The 25,023-nt window shown below is 41.7% G+C and overlaps 1 protein-coding gene across 2 annotated transcripts in view; it reads right to left on the minus strand.

The window, feature by feature from the left end:
• GRIN2B (glutamate ionotropic receptor NMDA type subunit 2B) overlaps positions 1–25,023 on the minus strand; it is a 475,047-nt gene that overhangs the window by 186,691 nt on the left and 263,333 nt on the right. For both annotated transcript variants that reach the window (XM_058282823.2, XM_058282824.2), the window contains one exon: positions 16,462–17,060. In XM_058282823.2, the coding sequence (XP_058138806.1) occupies positions 16,462–17,060 (599 nt within the window). The remainder of the gene's footprint in view (positions 1–16,461; positions 17,061–25,023) is intronic.

The raw sequence follows: 25,023 nt of genomic DNA on the forward strand, positions 1-25,023 counted from the left end.
AATTCTGCCTGGATTTGTCAGAGAAGTCTTCATGAAGGAAGTGACACTTGAGTTGGATCCTAAAAGATATGCATGTTTCACCAGGGGAATTGAAAGCAAGGAGCATTAAATGAGGACAGTGTGTATGTATGAATGGAATAGTAAAAGACTCATATTTAGAGAATGGTTGACCATGTCATTTGATATTGATGGATCTTAAGCAGGGTATGACGGGGTATGGTGTGGAGGTGGAAGAGGAAGGCAGTTAGATAAGATGAATGAATGATTACATCTAGACATTCAAAGATCTTTTAATCTTGATAAGATTTTGAACCTCATCCAGTGGAAAAAGGGGGCCACCAGAGATTTGTGAGAAAATTAGATTTCTCCTCTAGATCTCCAATTCTTCATTATTTGCAGCGTGCGGAAATCATATTTAACTCAAGGCATGGGCTACAACTTCTTCCTCCCCACCTTAATTTGAGAAAGTCACTTGAGCCACTTTGAAGTCTTCAATAACAATGAAGCCCTCCAAAAAATGTGTAGAAGCCACAGCGATGGGCTTTTCCTCATCTAGCACAGCCAACAGGTTATCAGTCTCCTGGCAGGTGCTTGCTGGGGCATTGGCCATGTTTTTGGAATTGATATGTGATCAGGCCCAGTTCTTTTTGTGTAAAGAAAAGCAGCATTTATTGGAGGAATTTTGGGTACATACCCCTTCAGGGAGACAATCTCTTCACCCCGAAACTAAATTCTCATAAGCAGGGTTTTCATTTTCTCACTGGCAGAAGCCTGCTATGATAAAGCAAAGCGCCCACTTGCCATCAGGCTGCCCCTCATTCAGAGCCTCTCTCCTGTGTTAGGATGGGTCCAGTGTGGGCTGGAGTAGCCCTGTCTCCTGAGTGCTCTGGTATAAGGGGCTTAGCACCCGGCATTGAAGGCCACGCACTGGGCTTACTTATTTCTGAATTGCCTCTTTCTTCTCACATACCTCCCATTCCTTCTCTATGTCTTCTGTCAATTTCTTTTTTTTTTTTTTAATAGACACATTTCCCTGCTGCTTACTAATAACCAGAGTCATTGATTTGGCAGCTGGTACAACCAAGTATGGAGAAGTAGGATTCTTTCCCAGTGCTCAGAAGAAATGGAAGACACAGGGTTTTTTTCAGAAAAAAGAGCCTCACAAGCTGAAGCACGTTTTACTGCCAATGCTGACAGACTTAATGTGTGTGTCCTTTACACGGGACTCAAAAGATTTCAAAGGCTGAATCAAACACTGAATTTCCTTTCTTTTCCCACTTCCCAATTTTATCTTTGCAATAGAAAAAGATTTTTTTTCTCAGTTTTCCTGACACTGAGACAAATGAACTATCGTCTCTTAGAGAAAAAGGGGAAAAAAAGTAATAGCTGGTGCCCACTCAACACTTGGATGTACACTCTGCTCCTCCAGGAGACGACAGGGCATTCCTAGGGCCCCCCTTTGACCCAGTGTGGAAGGGTGGTGGGCAGCACAGTGAGGGGCCCTGGGCTGGTTAACCCATGGGCCTCTTCAGCCTGCCATCTGGCTCTTAACACCAAGAAGCCAGGATGAAATGAGGTTAACATCACTTCAAGCACGATGAAAGCAATATCAGCAAGGGAAAGGAAACCCACGTAAATTACAAGTGACACTGAAAGTAGCTCCAGGCTTGTGTCATTGACGGGAAGGCAGTGGCCACCAGAGGTTCTGAGGGGAGGGAGAAGGAAGAATAGGGGTAATATGGGGGCATTTTGGGGACATTGGAATTGTCCTGCATGACATTGCAATGACAGGTATAGGCCATTTTACATTTTATCAAAACCTATAAAATTGTGCAGTGCAAGTGTGAACTATAGTCCACGGTTAGTGACAATGCTAAAATATGTGTTCATCAGTTGTAACAAATGTACCACACTAATGAAGGAGGTTGCTAATGTGAGTAAGTGTGAGAGGGGAGAGGTGGGGTTTATGGGAATCCCCTAAATTTTTTCTGTAACATTTATGTAATCTAAAGCTTCTTTAAAAATAAAAATTTTAAAAAGGATCATAAAAAAAAGAAAGTGGCTCCAGGCTCTCAGTCACTAAAATACACAGGTCCATAACTGTCTGAGGATCATGGAGTAGTTGCTATACCTCCTTTCACCCATCCTTAACTTCAGTTGCAAAACCCAATGATGTCTTATGCATCCCTAATGTGAAATCCAGGAAAAACACCTATCTACTTGAAAACAAACTGCTAAACATATCCTACGCCTAGTACCAGTCATTGAGTATAAGTAAAACAAGGACCTGACTACTGTAGAAGCCACGCTCAGTCAAACTTTGAAGAGCCAGATCAATATGTAAACATAATATACAATAAATTCCTGGTGGAGTCTAAAAAAAGCAGCACTGGGTAGCAATTAATAAATGCTTCTTAACTGTGTTGTGTTATTGTTGAAGAGAAGCCAGAAATCTCCACATAATAGCCCAGATGTGGAACGTGGAGTTTGGGGAAGAACAAGTGTCCAGGATTCATGTCCTCCTGCTCTTTCAATTAAGCCCAGGTCTGATGGTTTGACACACATGACACAAAATTCCGTCTGTTCAGCTAAGCACCAACATGATAAATGTGGGAGAGAGGGGTGGAGAGAGAGGTTAAAGCCCATGATAACAATCTCCTAATAATTACCCACTTGTTAAGTGTGTCCAGAGGTTCCGCCATAGTTTTCTCTAATAAATCACAAAAAGCCTTAACAACAATGTTGTAGGATTTCATTCTCTTCTATTTTTTTTGAACAAAAATAAAATCCCCTAAGGCATGCAAAGTCTTTACTCAGATGGGTGGTATCATCCCAACATGAAAATAGTTCCTTCCTTAGTACAGTTCCACAGCTATGCCCTGGACTGGCTGCTCACAGCGGACATTGCCAAGGCTGGGCCCAATCAGAACAATAGTATTGTCACACCTTATGCAGCCACGTGCAACAAACCCCTGCCACAACATTATCCAGCGCAACTCAGTTGATTCTCCCTGAAAGAGCACCGTCCCATCTCCAGGAGAAGAGCTGTAGGATCAAGGAGGCCCACCTTTTTTTTCCTTACCTTGGCCCAGTGTCTTTCTCATTCTAAACTGTTTTTTCCTTTTATTCTGTAGCACTTAGGGAGCAATTCCATTAAATGTAATAACAGTGTAGTAATACAAAGAACATCATTTTCTAATGTTAATAACTTTCATTTTAGAACCACTTGTGTACTCCAAAATTCAGCAAAGCATCAATATCTCATCATGGCCAGCAGACACATCAAATTTGAAGCTTGAAAGTTCTCTTTCTTTTGGGTTTATAATCAAGGTACAGGGGAATTGAAGTGCTGTTTAAAGGCAAATTTGTTTTGATGCTCATGTTGCCAGCTTTATTGATGGAAATTCATCTCTCTGCATAGAGTAGACACATGGAGTATAAGTAAAAAGGAGCGAAAACCATATTGGGAAATCATGATCAACTGCAGGAGGATTGCCACTGATGAAATGACCATAACCCATCCCCCTTTCAGAATATAAATTTCATGCTAAAAGGTATCAAAAAAATTTAAACTGGTCATCAGGATAGAATCTAAGGAAGGAATTCTAGCACTAAGGTCAAATGTCTGCAAATGTCATCATTGTTTTTCATCCTGTTCAGCTCTTTGGGGCCACAAAAATGATGGCAGAGTTTAGGAGAGTGGCTCTCAACCTGGCTGTCCTTTGAAACCATCTTGGGAGCTTTTAATAAGTGTCACTTCCTAATGCACTGTCCCAGCCCAACTAACTCAAATTTCTGCACGGTCGGGCCTTGGAATCTGTACAAAGGTTTTTAAAGTGACCCAGAAAATTCGCATGTACAACCACCATGGCTGAGACGCACTGATACAGGGAACTGAAAATATGAGGAAGACAGCATTGGAGAAAGAAAATCAACACTTTCATGAGGCTGTTAAAACAGTATCAGGTGATACATTTTAGAAGACTCCTTTATCTGGAAAAGAAAAAATGTTAACTTTCGATCATCGTGAGAACCATATTTTATTTGAATTAGTTCATCAGTCATTACTACCTCTACCACCCAGCTTTCCTGCCACTGTTCTATACAGTTCTCTCAATTGCTGGTAGATGTAAGTCTTGTCTGCCCAGCAAGACTGTCAAACCTCTGGCCTGTTCCTCATAGTTGTGAGCACGAAGCAGGTAACAAGTAATTTTGTTACCCAAGACTGATGAGAAAGACAGATTCTGCAAAAAGCTCATCACTTGGAGAATGGCAAAGAGCACATGAGTGTTGAACTTGCTACTAATAGGGGCTAATTTTGAATTGGGCTGAATGTTGGGGGAAGGAAGCACTTTCCTAAAGGACTGAGCCGCTAGAGGCCGCTCTGAGCCAGATTCTCGTCAATTCATGTTCAGAAGAGAAATCGCATCAAAGGGAAAGGAAGGCTGCTGGAGTAGCACTGGGAGTCATGGCAACACCAAGGTTCCTATTTTTAAACTCGCTAGTGTGTGAGCACACAAAGTGCGTGTGTGAACGCGTGGGGGAGGGGCTTCTGATATATTCCCAAAGAGGATTCTTTCATGAAGTTTTGAGTTTGCAAGGGGCTAATAATCTGGGACAATGAGATCAAAGAAGTAAGCTAGAATGTTTTTTCCTCCTCTCACCTCCGCTATTGTGCTCTGAGTCAGAAAGGATCCTTCATGGCCTTGTATTGGAAGTTTTAGGAAATTCTTGATACATTTACCCAACAAACTCTGAAATTCTGATCTGTGTTTCTTAGGTTCATTCTGGTAGCTTCTTAGGCAAGCCACTTTGCGTTACAAGAAAAAGAAGCCCAGGACAGCAGATTCAAAGGTCTTTCTAGCTGTGGGACTCTCCACTCCTCATCAGCCCAATCAAATGGAGGACGTGCGCAGCATGTGAGCCCACTGCAGCTCACGGGGCTCAGCGCCAACAGGGAGCTGAACGGGTCTACCGAGGGGTCCCTAAGACATCGAAGGCTAAGTGCAACTTTCTGAGTAGTCCTCCACATGTCACGTTTCTTTCACTCTCAATAGCACTGTTTTCACTTTTCTCCAATTTCTGGTCAAGTGTTAAGACTTGCACAAATCCAAACTTATCTGACCTGTCAAAAAAGAACAGTGGCCCCGAAGGACATTGGTAAATCTTGACAGAGGCCGAGGCCCTGTTTTGTTGGATTACATACCCCTGACAGGGTTGTCTATCTGCCTGGAACCTTCAGGACCCTGTGCAGATTTTAAAACACAGAAAGTCTGCTCCCACTTCAGTGCCAAGGGCTTTCGGGTCTGCAGAGACCACAGGCTGTTGTTTTTCCACATGTAGGCTAATGGGCTTTGGAAACTACAGGAATTAGGATTATAATAAGGATTATTTTTTTCTCCTCAGAAAAGGAAGGCATAAACAAGGTCAGAGCAGGATGTGGCGTGCTTTAGGACCAAGAGTAGACCAAGGGGCTCAGTGTGGGCCATCCTTATCAGGGTCTAGACTTCAGGGCAAGAAATCAGCGGAGATGCCAAGAAAGGAGACTCTTTATTACAAGACCACACAGTCCAGCAGCTTAATAATGTGCTCAGACACGTCAGAGTCAGGCCTAATTTGTTCAGACTCCTCAGCAAAAGATATAGCTCTCAGAAGCATGAACAAACTGGGGCAGCATACACCTTGAATGCCTAAGATTTGGATTTGAAGTCCAACTCTAAGTAACATAAGCAAGTGGCTTGGTTTCTTTATCTGAAAAAGGGAGGTAATAATGCTCCTATCCAGTATTTTTAAGATTAAATGAGGCTATATAAAGCAGTTGGCACACAACGTTCACTCCATGACATTTTCTAAAGTAAAATTTCTAAATTGCTGAAGCTTGAGATTTTTAAGTACCAACCTTTATCCTGATTATCTGAAGCATTTTAAATGGAAAATTTCAGAAAAGTATTCTAGAGTTCTCTGATTTCTCACACAAAGGCTAATCAATAGAATTTAATCACTAGAATTTAAGACTTGACAATGACTATGCTACTTTTCTATACAGGGTTGCTTTAAGAGGGTTACATGCTTTTTAGGAGGTATATGATAGTGTGCCTGAATGACCTTAGACAACTATGCTTTTCAATATCCTCTATCAGATTTTTAAAAATGATATTCTGCTCCCATTTGTTATTTCTTAATGCTGCCTCTCTAATCCCCATCATGTTTCTTATTTCTAAGCTATTGTCATCTGGGAAATCAGATAAACAAGTAACTCAGATACTACTAGTTGCCTACCAAAGATACGGCCTTGCCTTCTTTCTCTAATTAACAGAGCTTTCATTTAAAAAACAAACAAACTATACGTCCCAGCTTCCCTTGCTGCTAGTTATGGCCATGGACCGATTTCCAGCCAATGAACTAGAAGCAAAGGCATTATGTAGAACTTCTGAGAAAGGGCATGTCCTTCTTCCTTTCTAACTGTCATCTGTTACATGAAACTGAAGTTTCAGCAGCTAACTTAGGGATGGGGACAAAGGCCACATCCTTCGAATAAAAGAACAGAAAGCTACCAGGATTCTGGGTCCAGATGGCCATGCAGCTACTGCACTGCTCTGTGTCTTGTTTAAACTGCTCCTGTTATTCTGAAACATATCCAACTCAACTGCCCCACAGGCTTCTTAGAAGAATGCATAAAATTATAGTAAAGGAGCTCTGAGTTAAAACAACCCACATTCATTTTAGGGCAAGAATTTTATCTCAGTGATTATCTGCATTCTTCATGTTTCTTGGTTATGTGCTACATACATCAGCGCTGAGTTGTCAAATATCTGACACCCCTCGGATGAAGGGTAAGTCTCTGTATGGACACAGGAGATGTGGTAACAGAGCAGTTAGAATAATGACCCCATGGAGCTTGTGGAATCATCCACTATTTTAAGTCATTGCTTATATTATACATAACACACACACAAAGGCTATGAAAGTGGTCCCTTTTATTGTCATTATTAGCTATAATAATTGTGGCAGTTTGATATAATTAATGAATTCCAAAAGAAATACTGATTGTTTGTAAACTGGTCTGTTCCTCTGGGATTAAATTATGATTAAATTATTATTAGGACTTTGGGCTACGTCAGTAGGATGTTGAGTTCCCTCCCCCTTGGTAGGCAGGGACTCACAGAGAAAAGACATGGCAGAGGATGGAGTTTTGAGTTTTGAGCTGGAGCCCAGGAAGTAAACACACAGGAGAAGGAATAGAGACAGAATAGAGACGGCTCCATGGACATGGCAGAGGCCCTGGGAAGAGAGAGCCTGATAGTCTACACCTGACCTTGTGGAGAGACCAGAGCGACTGAGCCCAGAGAGGAGCAAGCCCTGGGAGAGACTAGACTCAACCCAGCCTACAGCTGATATTGGAAGGAGCTGGGACCACAGAGCCTTGAGAGGAAGAGGAAGGCTGAATGTCAGCAGCCATCTTGCACCAACAAGTGGTAACAGACTTTGGTGAGGGAGGTAACTTAGGCTTTATGGCTAGTAACTGTAAGCTTCTACCCCAAATGAATACCCTTTATAAAAGCCAACAGATGTCTGGCATTTTGCATCAGCACCCCTTTGGCTGACTAATACAATAATGAACTTAAAGTTTTTTATCAAGTTTTATATCAAACATTAAATACACTTTGATGTATATTCTGAACTAGACTCCACCTGTAATCTCTTTCAGGAGACTATAAAAAGGATCACTTAGAATGAGTATGATATGGCCACAGTGTGGCTTCTGTGACTTTTCTGGTGCCTGGTCAAGGAATGACTTCCCCCAGAAAAAGAAGACATTTGTGCATTTCTTAAAAATATATAGAAACACCTGACTACAGAGGCTACATTCTTTACCTCAAAACTAAATGGGCTAGGGTAACTTAGAAACTTACAGTCATCAAGACTTTAAAAAAAAAATGGAACCAGGTTGGAAGGAAATGCTTTGGTATCCACCAGAGCTAATTCCAAGCAAGCCTTTTTAAAGGATCCCTCCCAAGTTCTACCCCATACTCAAGCTTTCTCATGTAATCACTCAAACGGTCTTAGTGGTAGGGAGAAAGGAGGAAATTTAATATGCAAACATTTTTTCATCCAGTTTTCTTAATAATGCTCTACCCCTTGACAAAAATAAATGTGCACACATAACCATGTACTGTATGAATGATGATACACATGCCTATGGATGTGTATGTGCATGTGCATGCAAGAATTCACATACTGTCATTTATGAATGTAGAATACCAAAGGCAAGGCCAGGAACACAAAGCTTTTAAATGAAAGAAGAGGTGAAGGGCAGGGGGTCATGAAGCAGTGATGAATGAGAAAAAGAGAAAGTCCGAGCAGTGAGGGAGGCACGAGGCAGCCCCCGGCCGGCTGCTGCTGCTGGAAGCCGGACAGAGGGAACAGATTTTAGTAGCAGGGAGCGCTAATCTGTCAGCAGCAGTTCCTTCATGTGTGACCAGCCGGCCTAGCTTGGGGACTGGCGCCAGTCTGGAGGAGCTAGCCCCACCAGGCTCATGGACGAGGATGTGCCACCAGTAACATGCAGAAAGTTGTGCTCCTAAGCTCACCCCTTCCTCAGCTTCTGCACATCAGTGGTGCTGGTCCAGATCCCTTAGCAACCACTTCTGGTCGTCAGCCTGAACATCCTACTGCTTCTATATCCCTATTGGCCATGTCAGGTCCTGGAGCATTCCTTCTGTGAGGGGACCACCTGCACACCCTCACAGCTCCATAGAAGAGGAAACAAAGAGAAAGACTCACACCATCATCTCTTTGGAATGTATAGGATCTTATATAGATGTTGAAACCACACAACCATCTCTGCCTCTAAGAAGCCCCGTCAGTTAAGCTGCCCTTGTCCTGCTGTGATTCAGCCCTCACCCAGGCTCCCAAGCCCCTTTCTGTAACCATAAAGCACTCTAGCTTTCTGGCAGCTCACCACATCCTTAGCTCCACCCAGCCAGCCTTTATTCTCTGGTGGGAAGAGGGAGCAGATGGAGAAGTGACTCCCACTCAATTCCTAAATAATACCAGCTTCAATTCCCATTAACTGTGAATTTTCTTCCCTGTCTGGGGGAGAACCAGGGGAGAGAGAGTCATGGGGTCCTTGACAGACCATGGCAGAGATTTGCAGGAAAGCCCTGGCGGCCCACATAGTCAACCAGCCCCTCCAAGGACGCAGCGAGGGGGCGAGGCAGCCTGCTTAACTGGGGGCGCTGCTCCCGCGGTCAGGGCCCTGGAGTGGTTGCCTGCCCCGCATCTAACGAGATGAGTGGCCTTGCTGAGATTTTGTTTTAACATCTGTAAAAATCCATTCATCATCCAACCATCTATTCACTAAGAAGACATGTATTGATGGGGTTGAATTAGATGAGCTCTGAGGTCTCTTCCTACTGGAAAAACGCTCTGGTGCTATTGGAAGTGGAGCTCTTGTTAGGGCCATGTGAGTGGGTGGCACAGGAGTGGCTGGAACCCAGGGTGGATTCCTGCATCACACAGCCTAAGCCGGGGGTCCCTGGGCCTCGGGCTTCTTAAAAACATATAAAATGGGGGTGGTATTTTCCATCTTCTCATTCATGAATTTATCTGATAAATATTTATCAATTGCCTGCAATGTATCAGGTGCTATGCTGGGAATAAAGCAGTTAGGTTAAAAAAAGTCATCCTTGCCGTCTGCCCTCATGTGCACACACATGCACATACATGGTAAGCCTGACAGGTGCCATGGACAAAAGTATATCAGGGGGAGGGGAGAAGGAGTGCTTAGCATGGTGGGAAGCACACGTTGCCCTTTTAAACAGGGTGACAGGGCAGGTGTCCTTGAGGAAATTCACATGAGGAGTTTTGCATGAATCAGATTAGACAACTGCACAACACTGGCATGCAGTAAGTACTCATAGAATTAATTAATAACTCCTTCAACCTGAGTGATCTTACCATGCCATTCTCACCAACCCACATCCCTTCTGAGGCAGAATCTGTTGCTTTGTCTATTGAGAGTCACTGTTCTTCTCCACTCTAGCTTCTTTCCTCTTTGAGATCATCCTATTCCCTTCCAGAGACAACGTCCATCCCTACATCTCCCTCAGCACAGAGCAGCCTCCCCACACACAGCACAAAAACTCTCCTAAGGGAAAATGGAGCCCTTTACAGAGAAATCCCCTCTTTATCCCCTGCCCACACCTCCCTGCCCTAAATAGTTTTTAGAGGAGGAAGGGGAAGAGGAAGACAAAAAAGAGAAAAAAAGGTGGAAAGGGAGGAGAAAGAAAGAGGAAAGAAACACTAATATGTCATGAATAAACATTAAATTTTACCAGGCAGCCTTACAACTTGAATAGCGATTAATGGAAGAATAAGGATATCAGTGTTAAACAATTTAGAATGACTTTCTCAGGTTTGGATTAAAGGGAAAGAAGCAAAGGTGACTTATTGAAATGACCATCTATTTAAATGATGTGAACGACTATGAAAGACTATCATTGAATAATCCTCATGTTCAGTCATTCTTCCACAAACAATTAAGGCCTGCTTTGTTGTACCCAAATTGCAATTTAAGCATTGAATATCTCTTCTAGGATAGTTATTAGATTCTTCTGTTATTTTTCCCAGTTAATATATCCACCTACACCATTGTGCAGACAAAGTATATCCCCCCATTTACAGGTGTGCCCTGCTTTACCAAGGCCTTTTCATATGAAAATGCAGCATTCTTTAGAGTCAAGTGGGCTTCTTTAATAAGATGAAGGGTCACTATGCCCATAATTCCACTTCCAACTAAGCATTCATGTAACTTTTTGGCCGATTCTCATGTCAATTATATTAAGTGAACCTACAATACATGTTTGCCTTACCATAAATCTGCCAACACTTGGCCTCTGTGAACACTCAATAAAAACTAAAAAATGGGTAATGACCAAGCATCAGTTGCCCATAGTGTCTGAAAACTAAGTGACTCAATTCCTCTTTTATTTCTTAACCTCTCAGCACTTTCCAGGCCAAGAGAGCCAAGTGGGAACAAGTGAGATCCCATGGGAACAACTGACTAATACAATCGTCTTAAGCAGGGAGAAGTTGGCTCAAGGTGGTAGGAAGACGGCATTCATCTAACAAAGCACCTTTCTTCACATCTGTTATTCAGAGGCACTATTCTCCACCCCTCAAAGGCTGGGCCAGGAGTAGGATTTTGTCTCTGGAGAGGGCAACCTTCACTGGGAAGAAAGAACATGGGTGGTGCAAAACAATTTTTAGTAGGAATGCTGAGGACCTCAGGAAGATAATTGGACAAAATTATTCATAAGAGGTTTGGTCTATTAAGACCCTTTTCCTTAAAATCTTATCTACTCTTTCTCCAAGTTCCAAGAGTAGCCCTGTGTGAAGAGCAGGGACAATGGGTTCTCAGGTCAGAAAGGGAGCCTAGAAGTGCACGGAAGGTGGGCCCTCATCTGAGTGTTGGAAATAGACGATCTGAGCTTTAGAGAGAACACTGGGCACAACAGCCGTGAACTGCTCCCAGGGAAGGCGTTAAAGGAATAATTCAGACCTACGCCTACCAACAGCTAGCAATGCTCTCCTAGCTCAGGAGGATAAAGAGGGGCTCGGACAAATGGCCTGGCCACTTTCTAAGTGTTTTCAGATCACGTGGTACCAAATGATTTTCAAACTTCCCTTAGGAACTCAGAATATCATTCATTTAGAGAATCGATGATATAAGAAATTCTTCAACTCTTTCCCATAAATAAAGTTCCCAGTTGGGATAAAATTCTCTCAGTGTACCTTGGGATGTGGTATTGAACACTGTACTACATTTACTAAGAAGGCATAAATGAATGCTTCAAAGTTCCAAGAGAAAATTTATTCTTAGTAGTGTACAAAATAGGGTTGCCAGATTTAGCAAATAAAAATATAGGAACGTAGTTAAATTTTAATTTCAGATTTTAAAAAATCTTATTTTAGTATAAGTTATCTTTGGGACAGACTTACACTTAAAACTTACCCAGTGTTTACCTGAAATTCAAATTTAACTGGGCACCTTGAATTTCTCTGGCAACTCTGGTAAAAAGTTTTATAGCAGCACAGAGCCTTTCTGAAAAGAATCACCAAGTAAGGTGGCTGTAGCTGGCAAAGCTACAAGGAGTTGAGAAGTCACCAGTAAGGAATGTGTACTGACTCCTGATAGAAAAATGCTTATTTGACAGTGAAATCAAACAGCTCATTTTAAGGAATCCTCTCTGAAAATGTCTATGTCATTAAAAAAAAATTAACCTTCCTTTGGTAACTAACAAATCACATCAAATACATGTCTCTTTTTGGGATTCAGGGATATCACATAACCTTTTGGGCAACAAGGTGCTTACATCTAGCCCCATGGGCTTCCCCCAAATGGAAAGAAAGTCTCAGCCTGGTCAGTTACAAATGAGAGTTTACAAGGTTTCTAGGAGGGGACAGCGTCTGTTCATGCTACTGAGTGCTCTTCTTTCAGAAGAGAACCCACTTTGTTATCTCTTAGTTCCTAGGGCCATCCAGGGCTGGGCCTTCCAAGATCCATCCCGAGGAGACTTCCTCCCTGCTGCTGCTGAGGCAAGATGATCAGCAGGCCAAAGGAAAAGTCGTCCTCATAAAACAACCAACTGTTTGCAGCAATTTTATTTGCAGAGATTTCCTGCTGTGGCTAAATGGTGTGGCTGCTTGGTTTGTTATTTAAAAGAGTGACCCTAGTGAGACCAGGGCTCTGAAGGGAGGGGAAGAGTCTGGTTTCAGATCAGGATAAGTAGGAGGAGCTGAGCATATCTAATTGAATTCCACTGATGCTTCTGAGAGTGCTGGGCTTAGTGATAATACCTCCAACTCGGGGCTGACTCCTGACAGTCCCAGTCAACCCCAATCCTTCCTAAATCCTGATCGAAAATAGTAATATATTACAGTACTCTGGAGAGAGGCTGGAGACTGGTTTCAAGAACTGCGGGAAGCTACATTTGGGAGGAAGGGAAAGAAGAAACAATTGGGATGAGCCAGGGATCTGGTACATGGGCAGGGGAGCCATCCAAGAGATGTCCAGTAGGCAGTTAGATACAGGCCAAGAAAAGGCCAGGGTTCGGGACAGCGGAGAAAGTTCACAGAGGAAAGCTCTTAGTGGGGTTCAGTGAGTCTGAAGGCCCTTCTCAAGCAGCGTACTTGGGCAGAGTCTACTCTCAACAAGCACAGGAGGGAAATCAAGTAAAGGAGGACTCTGCTCTACAATGACACCCGAGGAGTTTATGAATAGTCTGCACTGTGAGAACCTTGTTTCATTTTAAGACTGCTGTGCTCGAGGAGACAGCGGTGGGCAGTCGCCGCCTTCCTGGCAATCATGTCTAAGGGCTTCAGGAAGACTGTCTTCCGGAGTGGCCACAGGAGAGACCCTCAGGCCTTGAAGAGATGGTGGCAAAGGCTACAACCACTTGTGGTCTTTCTTAGAGATAGAGTGGCTAGAGACCAGACTTCAGAGATAACATTTACATTCTAATGTACAATGAGCCCAATGGGAAGTAATAGTATCTGCACATTGTTCAACCCAGAGCAACCTTTAAGATAAAAGGAGGCATTCCTGGATCATAACTGCCCCTTGATTTTCTCATGTTGTTTGGCAGATGTTTCAGATGTAATATTCCTTCATTGTCAGCTTTGGTTTAAATTAACAAACATTTTGTAAAATAATCTGAATCAAATTTGTATTTAATGCTAAAAACAGTTGGAGAAATAGGGAATCTACAGGAACTGAATAAGCAGTAATTTTTTTAAAGCAAATCTCTATTATCTTGCAAAGAGGAGCAGAACAACAAAGGTCCTGTGGAGTAGGTATGCACTGAACATACTGGAGCCTTGGATGGTATCGTTTACTCACTTCTAATGTTACCTGTGCCACACTTCATGCTAGAAACGGGATATAGAAGTGAGTAAGACAGAAAGGTTATTGCTTTCACAGAACTTTCAGGGAAGAGATATGATAAAACATGTAATTATGATAAAAGTTGAAGAGTGGTTTCACTGGAAAAATGCAAGACACATTAAAGGCACATGACAGAGTGACACTAGCCCAGGGCTCAGGAAAGACTTCCCAGTGTACAACATGCCAAGATGGAAACTTGAGGGATGAATAGAATGAGGCAGATAAAGGAGCATCTGTGTATGTGTATTTGGCAGGAAAGGGGTAGACAGAGTATTCAAAGCAGTAGAAAGAACTGGAGGTGAGAGAAAACATGATATCTTCAAAGCACAAAAGTAAGTTCAGTATTACAGGAATGTAGTGTTCTAGGAAGCAAACAGCATAAGACAATTCTGGAAAGACAGGCAGGACCCATACTGTGGAAGACTTTATAAACAGTATTAAGGATATTGGATTTTATTACAGGAGCAATGAAAAGCCACTGAAAGGTATTAAGGAGGAAAGTCACGAAATAGCATTCATTTTAGATTACTCTGCCTGCAATGTAGATTGAAGAGTAGAACTGAGAGCAGGAGGATAATTTAGGAGCCCCTGCAGTAATGCAGCTAAGAAGAGATAGGCTGGAACGTGGTAGGGGAGATGAAAATAAGTGAAAGCACTCCAGAGATATTTGGGGACTAAACTCCATAGAAAATGGTGTGATTGACTATGAGGTGTCAGAGAGTAGGAGTCAAGGACACCCTGAAGTTGTTTTTATTTGGGGCAACTTGGTAATGGATGTATCCTTCACAGGAGTGCAGCTTTGGCTAGGAGGGGGTGATAGAGAAATGGGAGAGGAGACGGGCAGTTTCGCTTTGGATATGGTAAGACCAAAGTGCCGAAGGATCACATCTACTCACAGTTAGAAACACAGACTTGGGGCTTAAGGGGAAGGTTGGGGCCAGAGTCATTAGTCTGGGGGAATATACAGACATTAATTGTATCCTTGGCAATGGATGAGGAGAAAAGAGGGTCTAGAACAGAACTCTGAGAGGCACGAATATTTAAGGGGTGGGTAGAAGAGGAGGAGTTTGCCAAGATGCCTGAGAAGAAACTATCATAGAGGTAGGAGGAAAACCAAAATAGTCTGTCCCTAATAAGGGATAATAACTAAGGAGAGGGGAAGAGCAGAAGGTTCAAGGTGTGAGAATATTAGGATTATATCACGATACAGCTACTTTAAAGGTTTTAGTTTCAACCCTGAATTAAGATATTAGCTTTAATTGGATTTAAGAGTTTACCTAACTCCTTCTAGAAGTTCTTCAGGTATAAGTAGGGACCCATTCAATCTCCACTGTATATATTTGAACCTCCCTGCAGTACACTTGCTAAGTACGTACTGATTACGCATTACACTTTTCTCAATACTGTTCTGCATTCCTGATGTAGTTTATCATAAATTTTAAATAGATGTCGAAAACAATAGATGTTGAGTGAAAGAAAGGAAGTTTATTGAATAGCCTGCATAGGTATATTTCCATTCATCCAAAACCTCAGATTTATTTCCACATATGGACACACGCACAGAGAGAGATGTCTAGAAAGACGTTTACTAATTATTTTAACAATGATTATCTCTGGTTTGTAGGATTTGGGGTGATTTTTACTTTCTGCTCTTCTGTATTGTTAGGACTTTTACAATGAGCATATATGGCAATTTTACACAAATAATAAAGCCACACAAGCATAGTGTAGAATCTTCTATGCCACAGAGTCACCTAATACCCTTAGGAGGATGTGCTGTTGTTATGGCCGGGTTATGGGAGGTGAGCAGAGCCTCACCCATGTCTCTATCTTGCTGAACAAAGAAGACTAGGAGCAACCATAAAAGCTTACTGCATAGCAGCATTCTCGCCCATAAAGGCAGAGAGAGGAGGAGCAGGTTCTGAGGAAAAGCCTGTTCCTTTTAAGAGGAAAACACTCTTCATATGCCTAAAGACCCATGCAACCTGTTCTCCATTGCCTCACAGTCCAGTAGCATTCCAGAGGTAGGTGGGCTGGTCCTTCTTTATTTCTAAGTCTACTGCATCTTTCATAGTGATTAAGTATGTAGGGGTCAGAAAGGCCTGGGTTCAAATACAAGTGGAACCACTTAAAAGTGAGTTTGGACAATTGGCCTCTCCTCTTGTTGTTATACTATATTGTAAAAAAGAAACAATTTTTAAAACCTGCCTAAAGGGATTGTTGTTTTGAGGACAAAATGAGGAAAATCATGCAAAACACCTGGAAAAACAACTGCTACATCATAAGAGTTCAATAAGTGGGAGTTGTTATTGTTATTCTGTATTTCTTAGAATAGGAATCCAGAACTGCAGGGTTTGGGTCAGAAATGGTTCCCTCCATCACTGTTACCAATGGCCACCCTAGAGGATTAACCTGCTGCCATTTTGAAATATTCTCCTCATAGTTTCTGAACCTCCGACCCTAATCTTTGAAGATCTCTAACGTCCCTAATGTACACTCTACTCCACACTTACCTGTTTAGCATATTAGACTGGTAGATTCTCTTCTCATGGGTGTTATAACAACTACTCTTGGGCTCAGGGATGAAGCTGTGTTCAGACAACATGTCGGAAGCGGCAGTGGTGATTATGGCAATTCCGTCTCTCACTCTGGCAGGGAGGCCATAGTCCCATTCATCGTAGGATACAGAGATAAGACCAGTCGGGAACTCCGAGGGCACTGTGTCTGTATCCCCTGCCACCAGACTAGGCACGATCCACGTGTAGCCATAGCCAGTCAGCCCTACTGAGTTAGCCACTTCGAAGATGTACGTGGCTTCTTCCTTAGTACAGTAAAGAAGAATGATGGGGCTTTGAAGTTTCTTGAGCTGGTTCTGGATCTTAGAATCTCCATCATCCAGGGACATGTCCAGTAGGAGGACTTCCTCTAATTCCCAGCCCACAAAGCTATTCTCGATGGTGCTGCGAATCTTGTTAACAAAGTCCTGGTAGCCAGGGAAATAGGTGGTGACGATAGAAAAGATGTACCAGTCATACTCTTCCATGATGTTGAGCATTACAGAAGCCTGCTGTTCAATTGATGGGCCAAACTGGAAGAACATGGAGGATTCATCCTAGAACAGTGAAAAAATTAAAATAGAGAGTGAGAGAGAGAAAGAAAAGGAAGGAGGGAATCAAACCAAGATGGTAAGGGAGAGTTCTGAACCAACTGGATACAAAGTTTTCTGTCCATTATTTAATCGTTCACATAAGCCTTCATGATTGCCTATGTTTGAATTACAAACATTTGTAATAACTGTTTCCTTCCTAAAACTCACTCTTAGATTTGAGAGAGAAAATCAACATCATACTCCTCTTATCTGAAATTCTTGGGACGACTGCCAAAACCTAGGACAGCACACCCAAATCAAGTATGCTAATAGTTGAAGAGTCCCATAAGGTGGAATTAATTCTCTAAATGGTTTCATGTCCCTTCAGGTCAGATTTTGCTATTAAATATGTTATTCAAACATACACAGACACATGTGCACATAAACTTTTCACTTTCTGGTCATTTTGGTTTCTCAATTGTGGATGTATATCGTTCAGTCACAGAGTGAATAATCTAAAATACCATCATTCTATACTTAAACCTACTTATGGAGAAGGTATAGGCACACTGGCCCAGCATAAGGGGGTATGGATCAGGAAGAAGCATTTTCAAGACAATATTGGACCAGTGTATTTTCTATAAAGATATAACTTTAAAATTAATAGCACATTTAGTTTGCTCTCTAACATCTGCTCAGGAAACGAGATATGCAAGCTATAATAAGGCTCAAACATTCTATCTAAGTTACCCATTAAAATGCCTTATATACAATATCAAATATGACTAAGTTTTATTTCAGAAAAATGTATAGAAGACAATTCTTTCTCTTTGCTACATAATGCCACAGTATTTAGTCTGGCCTGTTTAATATTAACCCCTCTGTTAAATCTACACATCTTCTGATTTCTCACTCTTTTTGAGAAAGAAGCAATTTTAAAATTTCCCCAGTTTAAGCTGTATTCTACCTGTTGTTCTAAGATGCAAGGCCTGCATTTATCTCCACCTTATTCTAGAAGATTCTCAAACAACAAAATAAAGATTCCCTCATCCTTTGCCTCTCTCTCAGTCCATTTCTCCTGGTTTCCTCCTGGATAAAGGTGTCTCTTTTCTTAGTTGGTGCCCCCATCTTCTATCCATTTCATGCCCATTTTATAATAATCCAAGCTCACAAAATGTGTCTTTCTTAAAGGGGAAGTTCTTTTTTATCCTCCAGATTAGAGCTTCAAAATGCAATTACAAGGGAACGTGCTTTTAAACAAAATTATACCGTGCTATCTTGGTTCAGGAGCATATTATTGTTTATCTGAGGAATTGTTCAGTATTTCTTGGGCTCACACTATTGAAAAATACATATATATAAGTTGGTAAATATCCAGTTAGTGTCCAAAGACCCTCATTTATCGATGAAGTCCGCCAGTGCCTCAGCTCTGCCAATGCCATGCTTGCTTCAAATGGCTTGAACTCTTTACTCTTCTCTCATCCCTTGTGGGATGTTTGACCATTTGGTAGTGATCCTTCCTGTGAAGGGCAAAAGGGTGCTTATAATGACTCCCTCTCCTGGACTCAAACCTACTGTCAAAGAGAAAGCCTCATAAGACCATGGAATTCAGAAAAGTAGGGAGGGTGGGGCACCAAGAATGGGTGGAAAGGGAATGAAAACTAACTCAGAACAGAATAATCATATCATACATATCCCTTCCAAACTCCTTGCCAGCTCACATCTTGGACTTTCTACTAAAGCACAAATATAGCTATTCAGGCTAACCTGACCATGTCATTTGCTTATAGGATACAATGGGAATCTAAGACAATAAAGCTTAATTATTCAGGCTTTTCAGGAGCCCACAGAAAACCACGACAGGAAAGGAAGGCCAATGACAGAAGGGCCCTCCAGAACTGTTACCACTTTAAATAACTTGAGACTCTCAAATGAGACATATTATTACCATTTGAGTTTCCACAGGCATAGTGGATATACTTAAGTGACAAAAAGCTTTCAAATAAATCTTAAAACATATAGGTTTAGGATGAAAGAAATCCCAATTGTATTCAAAGTAAGTCTACCCATTCTGGGAAATAGGAACACACGTTATGATAAGGAGGTTCCTGTATATACACGAAGTTCCATCTACCATGAATCCATGGCTGGCTCAAATGTAGAGCGAGAGAGAGCCTTGAGAGAAAACCCATGGGATGCCATAGTGAATAAGCCCATGCTAATGGGATTGAATGAAAAAGAAAACCAATCTATTCAATATCAACCTGACCCTCCCCTCTTTCTTAGATTTCTCTTAAAACTCTCCCACAATTATAAAAGGTACTGTCAGCTACTAGGTGAAGAAAGTCAATGTATGTTAGAAGGAAAAAAGAGAAAAAGGAATATAACTTCATCTTACCCCACCCATCCTTACCTTACTTTCTAATTCTATCATCCTCAACAAGCTCATCCTTGTTCTGACTCCTCTGCTCCATCAATGTCCAGTTCAACCACTTTTATCTTGCCAATACTTTGTTAAATAAAAATGCCTTATATGACCATTTTTATCTGTGGCAAAAGGGGAGGTCAATGAAGCCAAATAGAAATCAAGAGACAGAGTTATAGCTTGTGCAAATGTTTCCTGGTATAATGAGCAATCCTGTGTTATTAATTTAGTTGACATATCAATCTGGTATACAGCAGTCGGGAACAGAACAATTCTTTTTCAACAAAGCTTTGGGCTAACTCTAAGTTGCAAACAGTGACAAGCTTAGCAAATTATGACCACAGCCACAAATCAAAGAGCAATCTTCATGTGTGCATGGAGTGGAAAGGACGGGTGGCCGCGTATCTATCTTTGCAGCACCCAGCTTGCATGGTCATCACCATAAGAAGTGTCATCTTCAAGGATGAAGGACAGAGATGTAAATCAGTCTGCAGCTCTCTGTTCTTTCCCATTTACATTTTTATCTCCCAAAGTTATTACAGAATTGAGACTTGCAAGGGTCCTTGGAACAGTCTCCTCCTCCAAGTGAAAATTCCCAGTCAAATTTATTGCATGGATGAACTTCTTCAACTTGCATTGAGGGCATCTTTAAAGCATTCCTGTATAAAGGGCTACCATGACTGAGATGAGCAATTAGCACAAGGAATGTAGGACTGTACATAGATCCCATCAGTCTAGAACTGTTATGTTAGATCCCCATCATTTGATATTGATGGTGTTTATTTGCTAAATCAGAAGAAATAGATTTTTTCATTTTATTATGTGTCTCAGAAAATAACTGCCTAAATAATGAGTAGTGCAGGAAATTTTTTTTCTGCATCACCCAGATTCCCTACAGAAATAAAGGAATAAGTACTGTTGCTGCTAAGAGTGCCCCTGCCTGACAGCCTTCAGGTGCTGGCTCCCTTTGGGAACTGCCTCAGCAGAAGAGAGCCACTTTACCAAAGGCATGTCCCCTTCCTGCGTTGGATGACTGGCTGACATGAGTATCAAGACCTGGTCCTCTTGTCTAACCCTGGAGCTCTGAAGGGTCATTGTCTCTTCAGAACCACAGGTTTACTGGGGCTTCCATTAAAACTGCATCACAGCTCTACTTCTCCCATTACCCGACCATGCCCAGTCTTTGCTTCCTTTTCAATGTTGTTCTCAAGAGTATTCCCTAATAATCCTCCTGTATCCTAACCTCTAACTCAGAGTCTGCTTTCCAAGGAATCCAACCAGAGATTCTTTTCTTCAAAATAGAAATGAGGTGACTTAAAAGAGAACATGATATATATTTTCAAATACTGAAATATTTATTTTTTTAATATTGCCTTTTTAAATAAATACAAAGATTACAAAAAATATTACATTAAAAATCATAAGAGGTTTCCATATACCCCACATCCCATCCCATTCCTCCCACATCAACATATTCTTTCATCATTGTGGCACATTCATTGCATTTGGTGAATACATTTTGGAGCACTGCTGCACTGCATGGATTATAGTTTACATTGAACATTGAAGTTTATACTCTTTCCCAGTACATTCAGTGGGTTATGGCAGGATATATAGTGCCCAGCATCTGTCCCTGCAATATCAGTTAGGTGGTAGAAAGATAAGTCTTTGCCTACTGACTCCAGAGGAAAGAATTTGGACCAATGGGTAGAAATAATATAAGGTACTATTTTAGCTCAATGTAATACATGCACTTACAAAATTCAGAGGAAAGAACTTGGACAATGGGTAGAAATAATATAAGGTATTATTTAGCTCGACATAATATATACATTTGCAACAATTATAGCTGTCTAAAATTGAACTGATTTCAGAAGGTAGTGAGCTCCCTGCTGCTATAAGTATTCAAACAGAAGGTGGATTATCATCTGACAAAGGGCTTCTCCCCAGCCCTGTGTCTGGAAAAGGTCATGCTTGCCTTTAAGACCTAGTTAATCAGCTCTCCTACGTATGTAGTCTTTTCTAACTTCCCAGTCGATTCAATGCTCTCTCCCTGTGCTTTTACAAAAGTCTATACCTGCCTCTTTGATAACACTTACCACATCGTAAGTTTACATTTCTACCTTCCCCACTAAAATGTACGTTTCCCAAGGGCAGGAACTGTGCTTTATTCATCTCTGGATCCCTAGGTGCCATTCAAAAGACATTTTTTAAAATGTTTGTTGCATTAATGTTATAATACATTGGATAGGAAACAAATGGAAATGACCTTAAAGGTCTCATCTGTTATCAAATTTCTATGCTGACAGTATATATCTACCTCATGGAAATAAAGTATGCCTGAAATGTTCAACATAAACTGCATTTTTATTAAATGTAAGGGGATTCACCTTGTAGCTAGCTAGAGTGGCAGAAAATGTGGCCAGTCACTTATTTGCACCCCTTGGCAACACACTCCTTGGAAGCATCATCTATTACTTCCTTCAATGCCTCTTCTTTCAGTCTCTTTTTAACTAACTCTGGTCACATTTTCAATCCCACCACTCCACTATAATTCATCTTGTAAGGTAGTAGTGACCTTGATAAGGTCAACTCCAGTGTCAATTTGCTGTCATTCTTGTCTGTATGCAGCCCTTGACATGGTTAATTGCCGTTCCTGATTTCCATTCTCTTGACTTCCCTCCTAACCTACTGGTTGCTGTTTTTCTGACTCCTTTGCTGGTTCCTCCTCTTCCTTCAGACCTTTTAAAGCTGGAGTGCACTGGGGTTGGTCCTTAGTCCTCAAATCTTTTCTATGGACATTCACCTCTTGAGAGATTGCATATCAATTTCCTGGTTTTATACCAATCATTCTCACAGTTCTTTCTCCAAAACTTCTAACATCTATCTAACTGCGTGTTTTACATCTCCACTTGGATGTCTTGGACACATCTAGAACATCTGCAAAACTCACCTCGGCCTTCCCCATTTCAGATAAAAACAACTCTATCCTTCCAGTTCAACTCCTCTCTTTCTCTGGATCCCTATCACCAATCAATCAGGAAACTTTCCTTGGCCTTACTTTCAAAATAGATCTAGAATCCAACCACTCTTTATGATCTTGTCTCAACAATCATCTCCCTTCACCCATTCATGATGAGAGCCTGCTACCTCATCTCCCTGCTTCTGCCCTGGCTCTTTGGAGTTTGTGCTCAGTGCAAAAGCAGGGATGGTCTTGATAAAACTTAATTATAGGATGCTCTCTGCCCCAAACCCTCAATGGCTTCCCAATCCTCTGAAAAGAAAAAGCCAGTACTCTTGACATGAACTCCCTTGCTCCTCAGACCCATGTTCTCATTCTCACTCACTCAGAGCTCTCCTGAAAATACTCACTTATTCCTGCTCCAGGCTTTTGCTCCAGCTTACCTCTGCCTGAAACATTCTTCCTCCAGATATTCATGGGGCCAACACGCTCACCTCTTTCAAGTCTTTGCTAAAATCTCACCTTCTCAACAAAGCCAATCCTGACCACCCAATGGAATCCTGAAACCTGCCCTCTTCTGTCATGCCTAATGCCCCTTATCTTATTCCATTTTGTCTTTTGGTCATAGCATTTATCACCATCTAACAGACCAAATGATTTACTTATTTGATATATTTATCATGAACTATCTCTTCTCAACTAGAATATAAAAACCATGATGGCAAGGATCATTACTTCTTTGTTCATTTCTGTAATTCAGCACCTAGAAGTGGGCCTGTCTCATTGTGGGATCTTAGAAAATATTTGTTGAATTAAAAAGAATGGAGCAATCAATGCTGTAACGAGATGATCCTCAAATCCAGTTTATCTTTGTTGGCTATTATAGCAGTTTGATACTGGTCATGAATTTCAAAAATAGGTTTTGGATTATGTTTATAAACTGGTCTGTTCCTGTATAAGTCAGCCAAAGGTATGCTGATGCAAAATACAAGAAGCCTGTTGGCTTTTATAAAGAGTATTTATTTGGGGTAGGAGCTTACAGATAACAGGCCATAAAGCATGGGTTACTTCCCTCACCAAAGTCTATTTGGAGCAAGATGGTTGCCGACATCTGCCAGGGTTCAGGCTTCCTGGGTTCCTTTCTTCCCAGGTCTTGCTTCTCTCTGGGCTCAAGTCATCTGTTTTCTCTACAAGGTCAACTGTAGACTATGAGGCTTTCTAGGCTTTGTCTCTATCCACAAGGTCAACTGTAGACAATCAGGCAAATGGCTCTCTCTCTCCCCGGGGTTTCTACCATATCTGAGGAGCTGTCTCTATTCCTCTGTGCTCTTCTCCTGGTTCAGGTGCTCTCTTCCTAGGGCTTGCCTCTCTTTCCTCTGTGGACATTACTTCCTGGAGCTCCAGCTCAAGACTCCAGCATCAAATTCCAAATCAAAACTCCAATGTCAAAAACCCTCCAATGCTGCCCTTTGCCATGTCTTTTATCCTACTGATGTGGCCCCATCAAAGCCCTAATCATAATTTCATCAAGCCCAGGTACAGACCAGTTTACAAACATAATCCAGTATCTATTTTTGGAATTCATAACTATATTAAATTGCTACAGTTCCTCTGAGTATATTAGATTGTATTAAATTCAGAGGCTTCACTTTTAATTGATTAAATAATGATTAAGGATTTGATTGGGCTACATCAGTAGGATGTGAGAAAAGGACATGGCAGAGGAGTTAATGGGAGTTTTATTTATTTATTTTTTATCTTTTATTATTTTTTTATTTTTTCCATTTTTTTCTTTATTTTCTTTTAAATGTTACATTCAAAAAAATATGAGGTCCCCATATAACCCCCACCTCACCCACGCCACCCCTCCCACATCAGCAAACTCTTCCATCATTGTGGCACATCCACTGCACCCGGTGAATACATTCTGGAGAACCACTGCAGCACAAGGACAGTGGTCCACATTGTAGTCCACACTCTCCTCCAGGCCAGGCAGTGGGCCATGGCAGGACACACAACATCCAGCATCCGTCCCTGCAGCACCACCTAGGACAACTCCAAATACTGAAAATGTTCCCATACCATATCTCTTCTTCCCTCTCCTGACCATCAGCAAACACTGTGGCCACCCTCTCCACATCACTACTATAATTTCTTCCCTTACTAATCACAATATTTCCCCAGCAGAACACCAGTAAGTCCACTCTAATCCATACTCTATTCCTCCATCTTGTGGACCTGGGATGGCTATGTCCAGTCCCCTTTTTTTATCAAGAGGGGGTTTAGAGTCCACATGGATGATGGATGCAATTCTCTTGCTTGCAGCTGTAGGCACTCTTGGCTCCCTGGTGTGGTGGTTGACCCTCTTCACCTCCCTGTCAGCTGGCCAGGGTAAGTCCAAGAAACCAGAGGGTAGGAGCTGCAAGTCTGCTGAGGCCCAGGGCCTGGCCATCACATGGACAGTTCAGAGATTCAGGTCTCCTGAGTATACACTAACCCAAATGCCAACCACAGGTCTGGTAAAAGTAACAGAAGAGGCATGTGTAGAAAGGTTATATCTGAGTCCAACTCCATCACACTCAGGAACACAAGCTCTAAAG

This window comes from Dasypus novemcinctus, chromosome 20 (assembly GCF_030445035.2).
Source record: "Dasypus novemcinctus isolate mDasNov1 chromosome 20, mDasNov1.1.hap2, whole genome shotgun sequence".
NCBI lineage: Eukaryota > Metazoa > Chordata > Mammalia > Cingulata > Dasypodidae > Dasypus > Dasypus novemcinctus.